At 34.6% G+C, this 18,543-nt stretch overlaps 2 protein-coding genes across 4 annotated transcripts in view; both read right to left on the bottom strand.

Annotated features, from left to right (window-relative positions):
* Positions 1-1,513: 1,513 nt before the first annotated feature.
* Positions 1,514-18,543, bottom strand: part of LOC106130560 (neurocalcin homolog) — a 121,455-nt gene continuing 104,425 nt past the window's right edge. Inside the window, exons 2-5 of the mRNA XM_013329424.2 lie at positions 10,092-10,243; positions 9,134-9,252; positions 8,512-8,700; positions 1,514-7,353 (exon numbers count right to left, since the gene is read on the bottom strand). Of these exons, the coding sequence (XP_013184878.1) occupies positions 7,159-7,353; positions 8,512-8,700; positions 9,134-9,252; positions 10,092-10,161 (573 nt within the window). The 5' untranslated portion in view covers positions 10,162-10,243 and the 3' untranslated portion in view covers positions 1,514-7,158. The remainder of the gene's footprint in view (positions 7,354-8,511; positions 8,701-9,133; positions 9,253-10,091; positions 10,244-18,543) is intronic.
* Positions 11,095-18,543, bottom strand: part of LOC106130561 (neuronal calcium sensor 2) — a 111,690-nt gene continuing 104,241 nt past the window's right edge. For all 3 annotated transcript variants that reach the window (XM_060953673.1, XM_060953674.1, XM_013329425.2), the window contains one exon: positions 11,095-17,885. In XM_060953673.1, coding sequence (XP_060809656.1) covers positions 17,709-17,885 — 177 coding nt within the window. In that variant the 3' untranslated portion in view covers positions 11,095-17,708. The remainder of the gene's footprint in view (positions 17,886-18,543) is intronic.

Genomic DNA, 18,543 nt, shown 5'->3' on the forward strand with positions numbered 1-18,543 from the left:
TCTTACAATAAACCAGTAGTATCTATATAAATCATGCAAAAATACATTTGAAAGTGGATTTAGTTTTAATCACATCCAGGAAGTGACATCGTTTAAAAAGTAAAGGCGATGTAACTTTTACTACACAATGACAATACTACTTTGGATGTCGCAAGTTAAGAACAGAGTATTTTTCTTTTTGTTAAGGCTTCGCTTATAACCGTGGATTTTTATTACTACTTCACTGATCTGAGTGAAATCATTTAATCCAGATTAAATTTTCATCGTTCAGTCGGTAGCCAGGGCTGACCGTGATCTTGGTCTGGGTAAGTCAGGATTTTAAACGAAGCGACTCCCGTCTGAACCTGAACTACATTGGATCATGGTAAAAGCTGCTCTAGATGAATGTGCCCTTGTCTTTTAGTCCAGATGTTTATGAAGTAGAGATGGGGTGGTCCTAACTTACAATGCGTGGAACCACAGCAACACGGTATCAAGAACAATGGCGCACCGAGAGCATTATTACATAAAACAACCAAATACCTTAAGATGTTTTGTACAAAATTCTTTATCACAAAGACAGAAACGGTATAAGTAGAATGGTACTTAAGATCTTGACCGAAGTTGCAAAAGATATCTGATGCGTTACAATAGAACCATCGGTTCATTTGAAACAGTCTACAAGGCGAGACTTTTGGGACATGTGGCCGCCACAAAAGTCAGAACGCCGCAATAATCATCAAATACTTAAACTTGATGAAGTTACACTGCAGATGATAAAAAATGTGCGTTCACTGCCTTTGTGTCGTTACAAAAACAAAAATTATCTCAGATTATATGCTAAAACACATCAAATCAAATGAAGGAGTGCTCCTTACTGTGGGAATTGACAAGAAAATCCCATTGCTTCAAGAGAAAAGACGATAATAAGCATAAGGAGAAAAAAAATTTAGAAGCAAAATTCTACAACAATCATTTCTTTTGTCTTTGTTCACTAAATTTGTCGATAGTAACTGTTAGTTCATCAAATATCCGCCAGTGGCGCTTTGTAAAATTACATGGATTTGTTTCTTGGTGAAACTGTAGAAATCATAACAATATATTATAGTATTCCTTTGAGCTAATCTCTCTTTTTGTAATGAAAGGGACAAAAAGATAGCTGTAGTATTTTGCTTTAAAGTTTTCTTCGCTTATGCCTTCAGCGTCGTGTTCATAAAAATATCGTATATGTCAAAAAAATTCAATAAAGCCTACATACATATTGCTTTGCTTACTCATAAGAACGGTTTAGCTACTAACTCTTAATCTGGCCTCGTTAAGGCACGGTTCAAGCCTAAATCAATCAACAAAAAAAATCTTTTCGATGGCTTTATTAAACCAATGCTAATAAAACACCCTTTTCACTGAAAATGAAATACAGCAAAAAAAAAAGGAAATTACAAGACACGAACATTGAGAATTATATCTTAATTAATCTGATTATGAACCTCTCACTTATTTATAAGTAAGATAAAAGGAAGGTTCATATTGAATTTGCTGTGCTTCACGACTGTTATCGACATATGACGTTAATGATGATAAATATTAACGTTATTCCGATTCGTTTGATAGTTTTGAATGGATTTATCGCATCTCTAAAAAAACTTTGGTCGAACTTGACTCCTCCATTTAGCAAACCTCGGCCTTATTATTAAACATGATGTTTGTGAACCTTAATCCCAAATATGCTATTGTAGCAAACGATATAATAAAGTGTAGATTCAAAGTTGTATTACATGTGAATACATGTCAAGGTAAAATAAACTCAAATGTATTTATATAAGGTACAATTTAGCATAACATCGAAAGCTGTCAAAATCTTAAATACAACTCCGGTATCGCCAAAATAATATGAGATGATTAAGGATTTTCTAGATCGTCTTCCCTTAATATGTTAAATTTTGCACTAACCGTAAGAAAAGCCTTACAAAACATTAAAAATAAACAAAATAATCGAATAATACTTAGGCTGACTCGAGGATTACATATTTCTTTTTTTTTTTTATTATTTTCAAAATCATTATAACCTAAACCTTAATAATATCAGCTACTCGAATAGATCAGCATATAAACATAATTATAAATTAACTTTAATTTGTATATTTATCATATTATATTCGTCTGTTCGTTTGTTGCGTGTTTGTCTTCACGTTGTGCAAATACTTTTACTGTCTTTTCAGTGCTAGCGCCGGCAAGAGTTACATACATCAAATATCAGCCACTTCCGTACCATATTTTGATGTATGCAACTTGATATTGTATTGTATCGCCTTGATAAAAGCTAAGAATACGTACGTAAAGTATACAAATACCAACATGAATATTAAATAACATTATGGTCTATAGAGTGGTGGATGCTAGCAGTGAGAAGATAGCTGAAACCTCGTTCAGTTACCACTGTTGGCACACACAAGAAAGACCAAAAGGCTTTTTTGTGACGCTGACAACTTGTTAATGTTATTAGCATATTTATTTTGTAAAGATCTTCCACATTTGCTTAAATTACACCCAAATAGATGGTTGATGGGTTTCAAAACCAGAAATAACTTCATTATATTTCACCATTCCAAAACACCATCCCGCCATCTATCGGAGGGTAGTAAAATTGCAATTATTTTAGCAGTTGTTTCGTGTGCTGCCATCTGTCTTAACAGCGGTAACTTATTTAATACGAGATCAAAAATCAACAGTGCTTGCAATACCACAGGACATAAAATATTTCTTTTGATATTTTATTTGACTCACGTCGCGCCCAGGTTTTGCTTAGGTGTACACAAACTTTTCTTAGGATGGTAAAAACCTTTCCTATTATTCTTATAGACAAGAATAACTACTTTAAATTATATTACTGGGATTCTGGGATTTTTTATTTTAAATACATGGCACATGCAGTGCCGTGGCTTTACACTCTTTTTTTATAGAAGCAAAAGATCGTAATCGTCTCTTACAATCGCTGGGATTCACCATATCGGGTACCATATATCTACGACATTAGCAAGTCTATTGATAAGGCTATCTATTAGAATTACGTTACATTACGGTTTAGGACACAATTAAAATTTCAAATACTACAATATGTTGGTTGCTTTATGAGAATCGTCGAGTCCTATAAGAAGTCATCCTTATACGCGCACCGCATAATTATATTGCTTAAAATTGAACGATTTCCATTAAATTACGCATTATACTAGTTTATTGAAAATAATATTTCTAGGTGTAAACACATTATATGAAATGATAATTTTTCCAAGGCTTAGGTATATATAACTAGAATCTATGATATATAATAACATTGCAAATTAAGGTTCGCCCTACGCGTAAAGGCGTTTCCCCCTGGCTAGCGACGACATATTAATCGCTTTTATATTTAGAATAAACTTGTTAATTTTGATATCTACACAAAAAATTCTTGTACTGTAAATACTTTCGATGTTTTTCTTTTGTTACTGAATTAACTTAGTAATATTTTATAACAAATATTGTTGTACTTATACCCGAAATATGTAAGAAGGCTCGACCCGAAATATCTCTGAGGCTGAATCTATTTTCGAAGTGAATACGAAAATAACCTACATGCTTTTGTACCTATTTTCCTATAAAATAATTATAGGTTCCTTATAAAACCGCCAGTATTCAGAGATCGTGGCAAGTGGAAAGATGTAATCTCTGTCTACCCCTCCGGGAAAAAGGCGTGAGTTTATGTAAGTATGTATAAGACCGTATGATGTATGCTAATTATTCATTGCTTTTAAATTTGGTCACTATCATCAACAAGTCTTAAAAAACTCAAAACTAATTGTTTATTTGCTTGAAAGCAACATAATGCAGATCTAATTTTTATAGACTTAAGCGGAAAGCTTAATTTTTTAGGACCATAATTAAAATGTCTGTACTCTGTCTCAAACATTAATGAGACTTGCGGGGAAAATATACGAATTATATGGGGCTATTGAATGTCTTGTTCTTTATATGAATTGTACCAATATCAGAAATAATTATTTCTTATTGGATTATCTGCTAATTTATTCAAAGCGCCATCTATAAGACGGTAGCCAAACTAATAACGACCGCTTGCGTTTATCGACTTTCGAACAGACTAAGTTTGCAGAGGTAATGTAGATGGCGCTCAATTAGTGCTGTCGATGTAGTAGCATCTTGCTGGCATTCTTTATTTTGTACAATAGCATAACTCGATATTTTAACGGCTTCAAGCAAGAATACCCAAATGGTGGAATTCTATACAGTTAAGGAGAGATTCGTGATAGCACAAATGTTCTTTCCGTTTTTAAGTGAGTTTAATACAAGCGACATTTATTTATCTGATAAAACAGACATATGATGACCTTCATGTCACGAGATGTTTAATTATTTATTTACCATTAAACTTTCTTTACCAACTTTGAACGCGACCTCTGCAATTCTATATATGTAACAATCAAAACTACTCTAGCACTGTTCACAAATTATGATCTACAACGTACGATATAAATACATTAAATTGTATACTTTAATAATTGTATGATATACGCATTATTGATTGATGTATTTAATTATATATTATGATCGAAATTTAAAATGCGCGGTGCAGAGATGTGCAAATGGGAACCAATCCGGCAACCGCGAATAAGCGCTGCGTTACTGGTTGTTCTATCATAGTACAGATATAGAAATCTCGCAGACAGAGAACAAAAGTTCTTTTATGGTCTTTAAAACTCTAATTATGAGCGAAATTTTTGTTAGACAGTGCTGGAATTTTAGATTGCAATTTTTTTAAACCATTTTAATGTAAAACTGCAATATTAATGGGAGGCTCTAATTATACGTGTTAATACTAAATATTAACTTTTTGTTGAAATGTTAAATGATGAACGACGCCTTAGTCCGACAATAATTATTAAGTTAATATTTACAGGCACTTCACAAAAGACACGAAAAACTAGGCAATACGATTGCTTTCGATTGCAAAATAAAAAATTAAAAAACACACAAACACCAAAACGTAAGACAATAAATCGGCAACCAACGAATTAGCGTTATTCACAGCCACTAAAGTGTGGTAGCCTACCAGGCCACAGGCACTATAATAGAGGTTACGTTAACACAAAACAATTCTAAAATACCATCTAGAATTGCTTTGAACAGCCATGACACGACAGCGTCAAGTATAAGGATGACTTTATACCATTTACTCAAAAACCTGAACCGAACTCCACATTCTTTGCAAAATATAGTGTCAAAATCAAAAAAACGCTATAATTGGCCAATATCCGTCAACTCCGCTTCTTTCAACGCCGTTTACTATGTGTGTACCGCTGTAGGCACGAATTCCTGATTCATTTAGTGTACATTCAATCATAAATCGTATAATAAACTACAGTTGAACGCCGAATGGTATTGTGTTAATAGTTGCTACTGCTAAGTAGGTCACACCTTAATGTGCTCATTTAAACCAAATTTATTGTTGCTGAATTAAAATAAATTTTGGGCACAACTATCTAATCAGTACCATTTTATACAAAATCCAGAATAAATTATATGACATGGTAATATATTCAATATCAATGAGCTGCAACCGGTTGCAAACATTTTTCATTTGTTTTCATACACATCACGGACTCAGTCTCATAAAACAACCAAATATCATAGGTCATAGTAACATTTAAATATTATAATAAACAGTTAATATTGAATTAATTTGTATATAACCAACAGCGGTTGAGTGAGCAGGCTTATTCCTGCTTAAATGTTATCAATCAAAAAAGATGCGTCCTTACAAAAGTGGAGTGGAGCGGAGACGTGCAAATGTAAACCAATCATGCGCTCGCAAAATAGCTTTGCACTGTGATTGGTCGAATTCAAATCAGGTACGCTTCTGTAAGTACGCATCCTAAATCCTAACTATATTTCTGGGAAAACACTATCAATAGTTATATAATTACGTTGCCCTGATGTCTGATTTTTCGTTTTATAATACTACTAAGAAGAGAGCTTAAATTGATGTTATTACATAAAAATTGGAACAGAGACACGAAATTGTGTCTTGCATTTGTACTACACCATTCTTGAATACAATCGTTTCATTACTACTACATTTTGAACGCACAATTGGTACACGATCATTAGTGTCACGTGAATATGTACAATGATAGTTACATAGAAAACTATACCACCACGAGTACTTTAAGGAAAGTACCGAGATGGTATTCTATTCTATACATCCCAATTAGCCACAACGAACTTTGAAAAACAAGATTCAATCAAAATAGACGTAAGTACAGCGGATTAGAATCAAAAACATACCATCTACGATACGCAGGTGGTATACATTTTTATGAAGCCTGCTGTACAATAAACTACAGTGGCAAACAAATAAACCCGACCCACGTGACACAAACGGTTCTGCTTGAGGTCAGTATAATTGCTCCCCACTGTACATTCCTCGCTGTGTGATCACCTACAAAAATGTAAATATATGCTGCAATCAACATATTCGTTAGAATATGTGTTCCTTGGACAAAGTCAGGGTAATATTTTCTTCTAAAAGCGTTCAAGTTAGTGCGAGTAACAAAAATAAACATTACTATATTATAGTCTATTAAGATATAATCATTAAAATCTACATGTCATTAGGTAGTAACGTCAATTTATTTAATACATCTCTCAATAATAAATATTCCAGTATATTTTCCACTAAATATATTGTCTTTTTGTACTCTTACATAACAATATTGCTGTTTAATCTGTACTATATATTTTCATAAGTTGTTATTCCCTTATAATTACAAGAAATTAATAATGTAACGGATATAGTCGGTCAGACATCAAGGCAACGGTCCGGTAATTAATTTCAAAGAGATTACGCCGCACACTAGCTCTTACAAGCATGATAAATAAACTGATATTTTACAATAATACAAGTGTGGATAAAGATTTTACCAATGGAAGGGTACTTTGTGTCCCCAGACCGCGCTACTTGAGCTGTCAAAGGGAACATATGTCAATGTCGCTTTGACAACTGAACAGAATATTCATAATATGTTGCACTAAAGGTAGTACAGAATTGAACGTGACGACCTAGTGCTGTCTTCTGGAGTGACATATTTCGAAATACCCTCATTGGTAAAATTAATATTTATGATATCACTGGGACTGCGGATCACACTGGAGCAACCGAACGATGGAGGGGTCACTTTTGGCGCCCTCTATGAACTCTTCCAGGGAGAGTTTACCGTCTTTGTTTTTGTCCATCTGTCGAAATATTTTATCAGTCCGCTTTTCAGGGGTGGACTCGTCCTCTGGCATCTTCATCACGGAACCGACCATTTTGTATATAGCCTGAAATTTGATTAGGTGGAAAATTATAATGGGTATGTTTCGTTCAAATGATTAATTTAATTTTTCATCCAAATATTTCATTGGCTCTCAGGTATCGAAATGATCTCTCCTAAACGATGAAAAGGGAAGGAAAGCGTCATAGAGACGATATCAGGTTCAATCATGTACTCTATTATAAATCTATTCTAAGAGTAGAATGAAATAGTTTCTGTTTCGTTAGTCTTAAAAATTAATTGAAATATCTATACTAGTTACTAAAGTAAAAAAAAAGCTAAAAACGTAAGGTAGTAAATGATTGAACCTGAAAATAGTTCCCGTGAGTAGATATCAAGCACTTTAATTACTTAGCTTTTGATACCTGAACTGGTGGGCAGCAACTTTAAACGACTACTAACGGAATAACGTTGACTTTTATCTCGTGCGGCGATGAAAGTTCAAAAGAAAACCTTAAAATTTACATGCAAAGAACGAGAAACATGACCTGTATGGTTTAGTTTGTATGTTTCTCACCTGATGATTTGTCGATTAGCTTCTCAAGGCAATCATTTGTCACTTGCCTTCTTGCTCTAGAACGTAGCTGAAGACATCACAAGTTCTATGAAAAGATGTGAGATAGAGCTATGGTGAGAGGGAGATAAAAAGCAGAAGTAGGAATTACGTAATAATTCCGAGCTCGTTGTGACAGTCCAAAACTCTTACTCCGGAGCGAAGAAGCTGGAAATGCTACCGGATTATTAAGCTAAAAGAGAAGAAAAAATACTCACAGTGTCAATTCAAAGAATCTCCTGTCGAGCAATGTATTCGTTGCCATTAAGTTCATAAAGAATCACTTGAGCTTCTGCTCGAGATTCATGACATCACGCTGAGGGCGCACAGGACCAGCCGAAAGTCTTAAATTTTCATCGTAGCTACCAGTATCTATCAGGAGAATCTCATGCGTTGGTGGGTGTTTTAAGGAAGTCTGTTCAAGACCTGGAGAAACCTTACACCTACAATTTTGGTCTATATGTTTCTCAGCCATTAACTGATCAATCAGCTTCTTGACGCACGCATTTATCACTTACGTTCTGGCTTAACAGCGTAGCAGCTATAAACGCTACAAAGTCGATTTCAAAATGAGGGAAAGAGCAAGGATCAGAAAGAGAAAGAGTAACTTACGGTGACAATTTCGAGCATCTCCTGTCGAGAGATATACCCGTTTCCGTCGAGGTCGTACATGGAGAAGGCCCACTTGAGCTTCTGTTCGAGTTTCCCGCGTGACGTCACGCTGAGGGCGCACAGAAACTCCCGGAAGTCTATCGTCCCGTCGCCGTTGGCGTCGAACGTCCGAAACACGTGCTCTGCAAACTGTTGCGAGGGGATTGCATGAAAATTATATTTGCATACATATTTTAAAAAAAACATATACACCTGAACGTGGTCTTTGAATCTTTTTGATCTACACTGTAAGAGATATGTATCACGTCAAGAGCGTCAGTGGGCCCCTCGGCCTCTCTTAATGTGCATGGCGGCAGAGGATCAAATCCTTCTTCGGCCATGTAACAATGACTCTGTTTACTAAGTTATGTTCATTAGTTTGAGTACCAACCAATTCTTATGTTGTGGGAAAACATCGTGGAAACCTACACATTCAAGCAACTGGATGTGTAACCATGACCCAATATAGATTAGATTCCTCTGCAAAAGTGGAAAAGTCTGACAGAACTTAAATTATCAGAGATCATACTTCTAAGTGAGGGATTTTTTAGAACTTGACTCCCCTGGAAATGTCCAAACTCACCTTACTAGCATCGCCATACGGGAAAAAGTTCCCATATATTTTCTTGAACTCCTCTACAGACAAATGTCCACTGGGGCAATCTTTTAAGAATCCTTTGTACCACTCTTGTATTTCTGCATCTGTAATAATTGTTTCAAAACCATATTTTAATTATATCAGAATATTAAAACAGAAACGATCTATTAAAAGTGAATCATAAGAGTCCAAAGGAACACGAAAGAGTTTTGCAATATTTCCCAACAACTTACTCCCCGTTCTAGGGCGGACTAGCTAAAGACAGCGGGGCTAGCATGGCACGCGCGACTAATTGGCGCGATAAAAACATCAACACGGCCATGCAGAGAAGAAACTTTTTTCATCATGACCTGACCGAAGTTCGAATCCGGGATATGTGGCTGAGAACCGTACAGTCACTGCGTAATTCAGGCCGTGACTCTTTCCAGAAATTCCCATTACTATTACACCTGGGTCATCAAATCGGGGACATACTGGCGAAAGGCCAATCCCTTTACTCACGAACATTGACAGGAGATATATCTTACCTCCCCTCTCTATCCATCTTTTGAGAGAAGGAAATAAGGACATACTTCTCAACGTTCATGCATAGACTACCTAGTACGAAGGGACTTATGAATATGGATGAAGCGAAAGGAGTATAAAGATACTAAGATGAAAAGCGGCACGTGGAAAGAAGCAGTTGCTGCTTACCCCTCCGGGAAAGAGGCGTGATTTTATTTATTAACTAGCTGTCCCGGTACACGTTGTTTTGCCATAAAAAAATTGTAAAGGGTGGACAACCCTTATCACTCAGGGGTATGAAAAATAGATGACCGATTCTCAGATCTACTCAATATACTCACGAGATTTCATGAGAATCAGTCAGGCCGTTTCGGAGGAGTAAGGGAACGAACATTGTAACACGAAAATTTTATATATAAGAAAACACTTGGGTGTTTACCTGAGAATTCCGTGTTCTGCTTCAGATCCTCTAAAACCTCGGGTTTGAGTTTGCTATTTTGTTTACCCATTTTTGTTTATATCTGTACAATGTTATTCAGGATACGGCGATACGAAAAACCAGCTTTCGTTCAGTTAGTCAAATATTGTGCCCTAAAACATAATTGAAATTAATAATATATATAATAATATATACGAAATGTATTTCGAATGTTAAATATATTCCAAACATATAAATCAGAATAAAATAGGATGTAAAAAAAATTCTTAATGTATTCGAAACAATGAATATAGGGATGATGTATGTAATATGTACTATTAGCAATTTTCCGCCGAGAAAATCGCCTCCAATCGATATCCTCCTTTTTGAAGTGGGTTAAATTTCTTAAATCTTGTGCTAAGTGAAAGAAACACTTTTCAGAAAACCGCATCAAAATCGGTTCAGAGAAACGCGAGATTATCGTGAACAAACATATGTGTGAAGTCGTCTTGCACGCGTCAGTAGCCAAACTGACAAATAATAACAGAATTGAGATGCAATATAAAAACGATATGGTACAATCTGTTGCGACATCAAATTTATCAGTACTTACCCTATCTATAGTCTTATATTATTCCGAATTCTATGACTAAACTAATTAAACTTTGTATTATTAAAAAAAAACACGACAAATATTCATGAAAATACTACCAATTCTATTCTCCTCGAATCTTGATTTTCGATGATGTGCTTTGAATCATCAGTGTCATTTATGAGAACTGAGTTTGGCCTGATAGTTTGGCCGTCGTACGAGGACCTAACTAAGTAGAAGGCACCTGAAGATTCCTGCACTTATATGTTTATCTGTCGAACTCTTTTGTTTCAAGCTAATTTCAAGATTGTACATTGCTCAAAATTGACGAAAAATTATGAGAAAAAATAAAAGAAACGAGGTACTTTTAAAAAACAACCGAAGCTTATTAAAAAAAAACCCCCATAGAGATAAGAAGAAATAGACAAATCACAAACGAATTTTTGTTTTTGTAATTTGTATATTATACATGAATAGGCAAAATGTGAATCATTAAAAATATGTATTCTTAAGAGATACAACAGAAACTGTACGGGAGGGGACACGTGAATAATTCTATTACAAGTGCCTATTTACCATAACCTAAGTACGACGCCAGATGGCGCTTCCACTAAAACATCGCATTCGCATGAGTATACTATGCACTGTAAATACTTTTAAAAAACATTACTCAGACTTGGAGATTCATCAGAAGGTAATCGAAACGAATTGCAATAAATCAGTTTTGTCAAGACAGAAGTATCACCTACGTATCTAGATTTTTAAAGCAGAAATGCTTACTTATGAACGATCGTTACCAAACGGCAAAAATCACTTCGGATCGAAAGGAAAATGGAATTAAATATCAAATCGTTAAAGTATAGTTTGCAAGTTTAACTGCAAGTGTTTAGCTTCCGCGTCAGAGTTTTGAAGATCGAACTAATCCAGTCTTTAAGGTCTATATTTTAAAATTCAATTTTAATATATTCGTGTCATATGCGATCTTTGCCGATTGATTACTATCGTAAGGTAGTGTTACATTAAGTAACGTGAAGTGACTAATACAATTAGGAAAAGGAGCGTGCGTTCCATGTTCAGAGGACATTCGTCTAAGGAATTGACAAATTTCATTGTTCGGACGATGTTTATACATTACATTTTTAAACAACAATCATGTACGGTTTATGCCGGACGGCGCTGATGTTATCTCAATTGTAAGCCAAAAGGTAATAAAAAATTATCTATTTATTTCGAATACAAAAACTGTCGATTTTAAAAGAAGTCATAATAATGTCAAGCTATCATATGAATAATAATAAATAAAATTACTCATCATGGCATTTGACCGGATCCACAATAAAGTATGTTGCTTTACGATTTTAAAAAAATCTATGAAAAAATATTTGAAATTACACGCCCAATATAAACATTACACAAATCGGTTAAAATCTACCCACTTAATTAGGATTTGAGTACATATTTTTGAATTTCGAATAATAGACTCGATTACATCTTTTTTGGCTAGAATGTCAAATAGGCATGGAACGCCGCAATACATTTAAATATAAAGGGCTTATCACACACCACTTCCTATAAAGGTAATTCAATAAAAATCCTAAGAGTACACATGGAGGCTGTAATAGGCCCTTGAATTAATCCGGGAGATTTTACATCTTGAGGGACTTGCTACATATACAAAGATACTTGATCGGTTGGTGCATCTATTGCGTCTAAATTACATCTCATTATTATACCTATTCTATTACACATGTAGACTATAGAAATAAATAGAGTGTATGAAGTAATTTGTGCTCGTCAACTATTATCATAAATTCGTAAAACTACTGGATAAGAAAATATATTGAAGCATAGACTTGTATTACGTTTTATCAAATGGAAAATAACTTAGAATTAATTTTTTTTTATTGCAGTATTTTAACCAAAAACTTCCTAAAGGTATAGCACTCATAACTTCATTAAAAAAAATTGATGGTTCCTAAATATAAATATTCAGAGCATTCATATTATATTTGATAAAACGTAATACATAACATGGTACACTAAAATTAATATAAATACTTTATACCACAAAATTAACATCACATGCGTTACAATATGGCGTATAAATTGCTTTTAGGCGCATTTACGTCGCTCTTTGAGCGGTACAACTAGGTGTGACTGGTTATACAGAGTGTAGCAATATATGATGAAGTTGAAACTTCTTTCGATTTTATAATTAATCGTAATAATTTTCAGGATGTTGTATTTATCTTAGAATTAATATTTCAATGTTAAGCCGCCATTTTGTTACACTCTGTATATAGCAATTGTGGAAAAGGGATAGATAAGATCTGTCACTGATACTACCAAATCTCTTCGGTTACAAAATGAGAACAATTTTGGCGTCACATACATAGCGTGTGAAATCAACATATCCAATTTGGAATTGAAAGGCAAATATTGACTATTAACTATATTTTTCCTACATTACATTTTCTAGATCTTTATTCCACACACCCAGAATCACATTGAAAGGAAAAACTCATTGAATATACATTCAACGAGAAATGTCTTACGCGTACAATATGGCATAATTCACAAACACTACTGAGAGTAATTACATTAAATCGGTTTTGTGCTGCACTGTGCGCAGTTTCAAGAAGTTCGCTATTAGTGGCATAAGAAGTTATAGAGACGACAACTATCTAACATTTAGCTGCTCCAATTCTCACAGAACAAAACTATTTGGGATCAGAAATTTAAATGAAATTGTACCGTTACAAAAAATAGAACTGACGCGAAATTAAATTTGGAATCAGCTGGACTAAGCAAATCAGAGCCGTGACGACCAATCGCGGTTCATCCTCGATGAAACCGCGCGTTGTGATTGGTCAACTCTCGGCTCGGCTCTGCTACTAAGTTTATTTCGACTACCAAGTAGTCCGTAAAGCAACTGACACATAGGCCTGGGTCGCGCGTAAATTAAAAAAAATATAATTGACCAAACATTATGAAATTTTATTTCTCCGTTGAGATATGTATGCTTAGAATATTAAAGATTATTTACTGGTACTGCGAAATGTTGTTTGACACTCATTTCTAAGCAGTTCACTCTGCGTATACATTATCTGGCCATCAAGAACTTGTTCCTTTTTTTTCTCAACATCTGGTGGTAGGGATAATGTTACAGCCAGAACGTAAATTGCAACGATAGTTTTAAAGCGGAGACCTTTTGATTTTCTTTTTATATATGGTATTAAAGAAAAACTCCGATTAAAACTTCAATTTTGTGATATGTTACGCAAAACCCTGTCTACGAGAGTAACCATCAGGTCCGAATGAGTATTATTGATCCCATTTTCCTACTTTTATATAATTCAGTCATTATAATCAGTTTCATCGTCTTGTTCTCAAATTTTTGTTCGTTTCAATAACTTATTTTAATTACAAATCAAACATTTGACTATATTTTCACATTTCTAACTAAAACTATACAACAATCATTTAAAATGAAATAAAATTTTCACATCTTCCGTATTTGAATAAAGAAATTTACAAATCGTTTACATTTAAGTACGCAAAGGTTCCTGACAATTATATATTATGTACTAAAACAATGCAATCAAACTTCTACAAAAAATAGAAACAATTGTACAGATGTTTGTTAAAACTATTAAATAAATAAATCAAAATACATCGTGGAATGTTCAATAAATTAGATGAATTTCATAAAATTATACAATTTCAACATAATTAAGTTTGCACAACGAGGCTTTGGGTTAATTTTCATCAAAATCGTTAGTAATATCTTCTTGAATTACACATAAAATTTATACTGCTTTCTTTTTTAAAGAAATAAATCAAATTTATGCTAATCAAACAAATTGTGCGTTTAGCTCCACGCTGACATATATATTCGAACATTTTAGTCAATAATTATCATAAATAAATATTGAATCCGCGACCCCTATTGTGCTTATGTAGCCGACGGGTTACAACAAAAGATATTGTTAAGTCTACATAACCTAAAGTGACTAGGGCGTTAATAAGGTTCACTGGAGGAAACGGTGCACCATTGGCGATACGATGAAAATGGAAGGATGAAAGAGCGTGAGGGAATGTTGAAAAATTATCAAGTATTTACAGAGAACTAGAAGGCACAGTGGAGAAATAAGTGAGATGCTAAATACCACAGCGTAGAATAGAAATACATGATAGTTTTATAACTAGAGTGGAAATTTAAAGTACCTATTCCATAGCCTTAATTGTATAGATTCGGCGAAAGTAATATGTGAAGCAACGAATGATGAAAGGGGTAAAGCTCATTGGGCGGCCGGCTTCACACCGACCAGGTGAAGTGGACATCCTCAGCGAAGGACAACACCGATGAAGGAATATAAACGGAGTAAATACAACACCGATATTTTTTAAGATATTCAAAATGTTCCACTTTATGTCAAACATTAATTTTAAGACTTAATTCGACAGAAGAGATCAGTTTGCGCTTGTGAAATTTTGCATGAGCCAAACGCAAAATGTTCGCAGATGTTACAATCTGATCGATTCTGTTGGTTAATGGCTACGCTAATTGTTGCCTTAACAGTAAAATTTAAGATTGACATTGTTTATACCGTGCAATATGCATCCATCGGATAGGATTAAAGTTTAATCGGACATGTTCGAATATATGAGGACATTTTTATTTCGTGAATGGTACGGATACAGTACTTATTCGATTAGCAAAGTGGACAATCCGACAGCGATAGAATATTGACATACAATTACCGTTCACATATTTTTACCAAATAGGAATGGACATTTTTAAATTTTCACCAATACTTCATATTCGTTACATCAATGTCATGATTTATTACATACAACTTTATACAAATCGATGAACATGATGGGAATCGGTGAAGCGCAGCTTACAAGCTAGCGTGTCCACAATATGCTGTAGTTATATTTTCAGTATCGATCGCTTTCTGTTTACATGTAGACAAGTAGACCGAAGATATCTATGGCGCATTTGTTATCAAGCGGGCATTCAAATGTGAAATGCGTATGTTTACAAGCTACTTTTAACGTTTAGATGGAATAATTCAAATAAACCAGCCAGTTCTCATTTCTATTCCTTTTTCAAACTTCATAATATTGGACAGGAGCGATTCATTTCCAGACAGTTCTCATTGCTTTTTTTTCTTTTTTAAACTTCAAACTGAATGCACTTCCATTGACACTCCGATCTATTTTCTTTTGTTCAATATCGCATCACTTCATAGCACTAATTCCAAATTAATTTTGCAGCGTATATTGATTGATCAGCCAATTCCGCTCTAGGAGCTGCATAAAACAATAGCCGAATGGAGCTTCCAATTTGCGACAACGGCGCATGAGATTAAACATGCAAATACTGTCAGGGGCGTCAGTATATAGTCTGGAAGCTTCCATGAAGCTACTATCAAACACAAATCACTACAAGAGTGGATTATTATTGTGGGTTGTTACATATAACATTTAAGTTCAGTTTTAAATTCTCAAATCGCAGTATTGTTAAGTGGATTAACAATTATAAGTTAAGTGACTCTGGCTATTTGGAGCAATATTCATTGTTATTATTTATGGGTGTCATCTTTTTATTTCAAGTGTGTGTTGAGTTTATCGTTGTCTCACCTGTAAATTTTGAAATGTCAGACACATTAAAGAAAATCTTCATTGTCTTTATTTAAAATTATACTATTTTCTCATTTGTCAATTTTTATTAAAATTTATTTATAACACTAGGTGTCCTTTTTTTATGACTGCAGTGTAAATTATTCAAGCGAGAGAGACGGCGAGATAATGTTAAGAGATTACCAGATAAACCAGATATTGTTATGTTATGGAAGGCCTTCGCATATTATATTAGCCACTCGATTATCGATTCGCATTGTGAATAGATGAGAACTACGCTGTTTGCATTGAATTTATGATGAATATTTAGTTCCCGAAACATATTCAGCCATTGTGTTTTCATCCATCTTTCTATAAAAATCGCATCATGGCGACTTATTTCTTATTTTCCGTAAACATTCTTTTTTTATATAGGTAAGTATAGAAAGTGTTTATTCAAAATTCATCTACACAGGTGGACAGGAAATGCAAGCTGCGCTTCACGCCCGGGATTGCGTATTGTGTAAACACAATACATCTAATTCAGGGATATACGTGAGTACACTTTGCATACAGCAGGTCACGACACTAAGGCCAACTTCACACTGTAATGGAATTCCTTAACGATTCCAGCAATAAATTAATAGTATCCAATCATTATAACTGAATTGTTAAATCAAACTCCGAATCACTCGTAGTTTAATCAAATTTCGAATAACTTATGATTAAATTCAAATTAGGAATCTCGAAGTTCCATCTGTTCGCAGCCGGACTAAGTACAGTCAAGTCGAGAGTTGTGACTGACTGTACGCATTCCAATCCGACACGACAATACGAATCCTTAACTATATTCATTTAAATTCACATTCCAAAATTGAATTCGAAACCTACATTCTAAACGATACATTTTAAAAAATCTCTTCGAGATATAAAAACGTCGAATATTATTTTTCATTATGTAATGAAAACTGATTGAAGGTTTTTTATTTACATAATAAACGCTGGAGTGTGTGAAGCGATCGTGCTCCACCATGCACCTAGGGTTGCCAGATAGCTAAGTTGTTAGTTGACTGTTCCGGACCTTTACATCTTGGCCGGCGTCCTAAATAAAGAGAACATATTTTCCCACCCACCCTTACAACGAATAGCTTTGTTCTCAGCCAAGGAATATAATACTGAAATTAGGTTAACCCGACAATCTCAACTTGCACAATATGGTCCAAGTTGTATTTTGGTAATGTTCCGAAACGACAATATTTTAATCTGGCAACCCCATTTGGCGTTCACATTCAAACATAATACGGCTGAGAAAGAATATCTATACCGCGAAGCGCTATATGCTGACTTAACGCCGTCGGGTTATCGTTTGGATTAGATTGGGTGGGGGGGATGTGGGCCGTACTATGTGGTCCTAAAGCTTAGGGAGCCAGCATTTTTGACAGTTCCTCGTCTTGAAGGCAGCCCTTAAGGAACTCCTCCTGGGTCAGCTGGCCGTCGTTATTCTCGTCCATTTTGGCGAAAATATTCTTTGCGCGCTCTTCGGCAGAATCCGCTGGTCTGTTACTCGAGCAAGCGCCTAGCATATCGTAGATAGCCTGAAACATTCCAGTATTCATTTTAAAACACATTAGTAATGGACATACATATAAGTATTTACCTAATCTTGTCCTCAAGGAAGAAAACAAAAAAACCGATTGACAAAATTAAATTTTTAATTATCCGACACACGAGTCTTAAATAGACATCAAGTTTTGTATTATATTAAATGTATTATATTAAAATACACATTTTGACACAATATTAACATACCAAACCAAACTATGTTCTGAATAACAGTACCTACTTGTGGCTACCTCAATCTGTGTGATAATGTGATCATGTCTAAAGCTGGTCAAGTCAAGAATAGCATGAATCGACAAACTCACGTGTAATGCATGATAAACGTGAACAGATGGTACAAGTAAGAAAGGTATTAGATTAATAACAAAAATCAGAATTCCCCCATTTAGGGTACGTAGGTAGTTGAAAGATAATTGTCTTTATCATCTCTCTCTCTCAAAAAATAAGGCATGTTTTTCAACGTTCGTGAATAAGCGGGTAGATGTGAACGCTCTAGTTCCGCACCGAATCAAAACAAGCCTAGCACCTATGCAAACTTGCTAAGTTCGAAAACATAGATGGCGCTGTTATAACCACGCACGAACACATACGTCACATCATAGTTAATCTTAAAACTGTTACCGATGAACTAAT

The sequence above is a fragment of the Amyelois transitella genome, chromosome Z (assembly GCF_032362555.1).
Source record: "Amyelois transitella isolate CPQ chromosome Z, ilAmyTran1.1, whole genome shotgun sequence".
In the NCBI taxonomy this organism is placed as follows: domain Eukaryota; kingdom Metazoa; phylum Arthropoda; class Insecta; order Lepidoptera; family Pyralidae; genus Amyelois; species Amyelois transitella.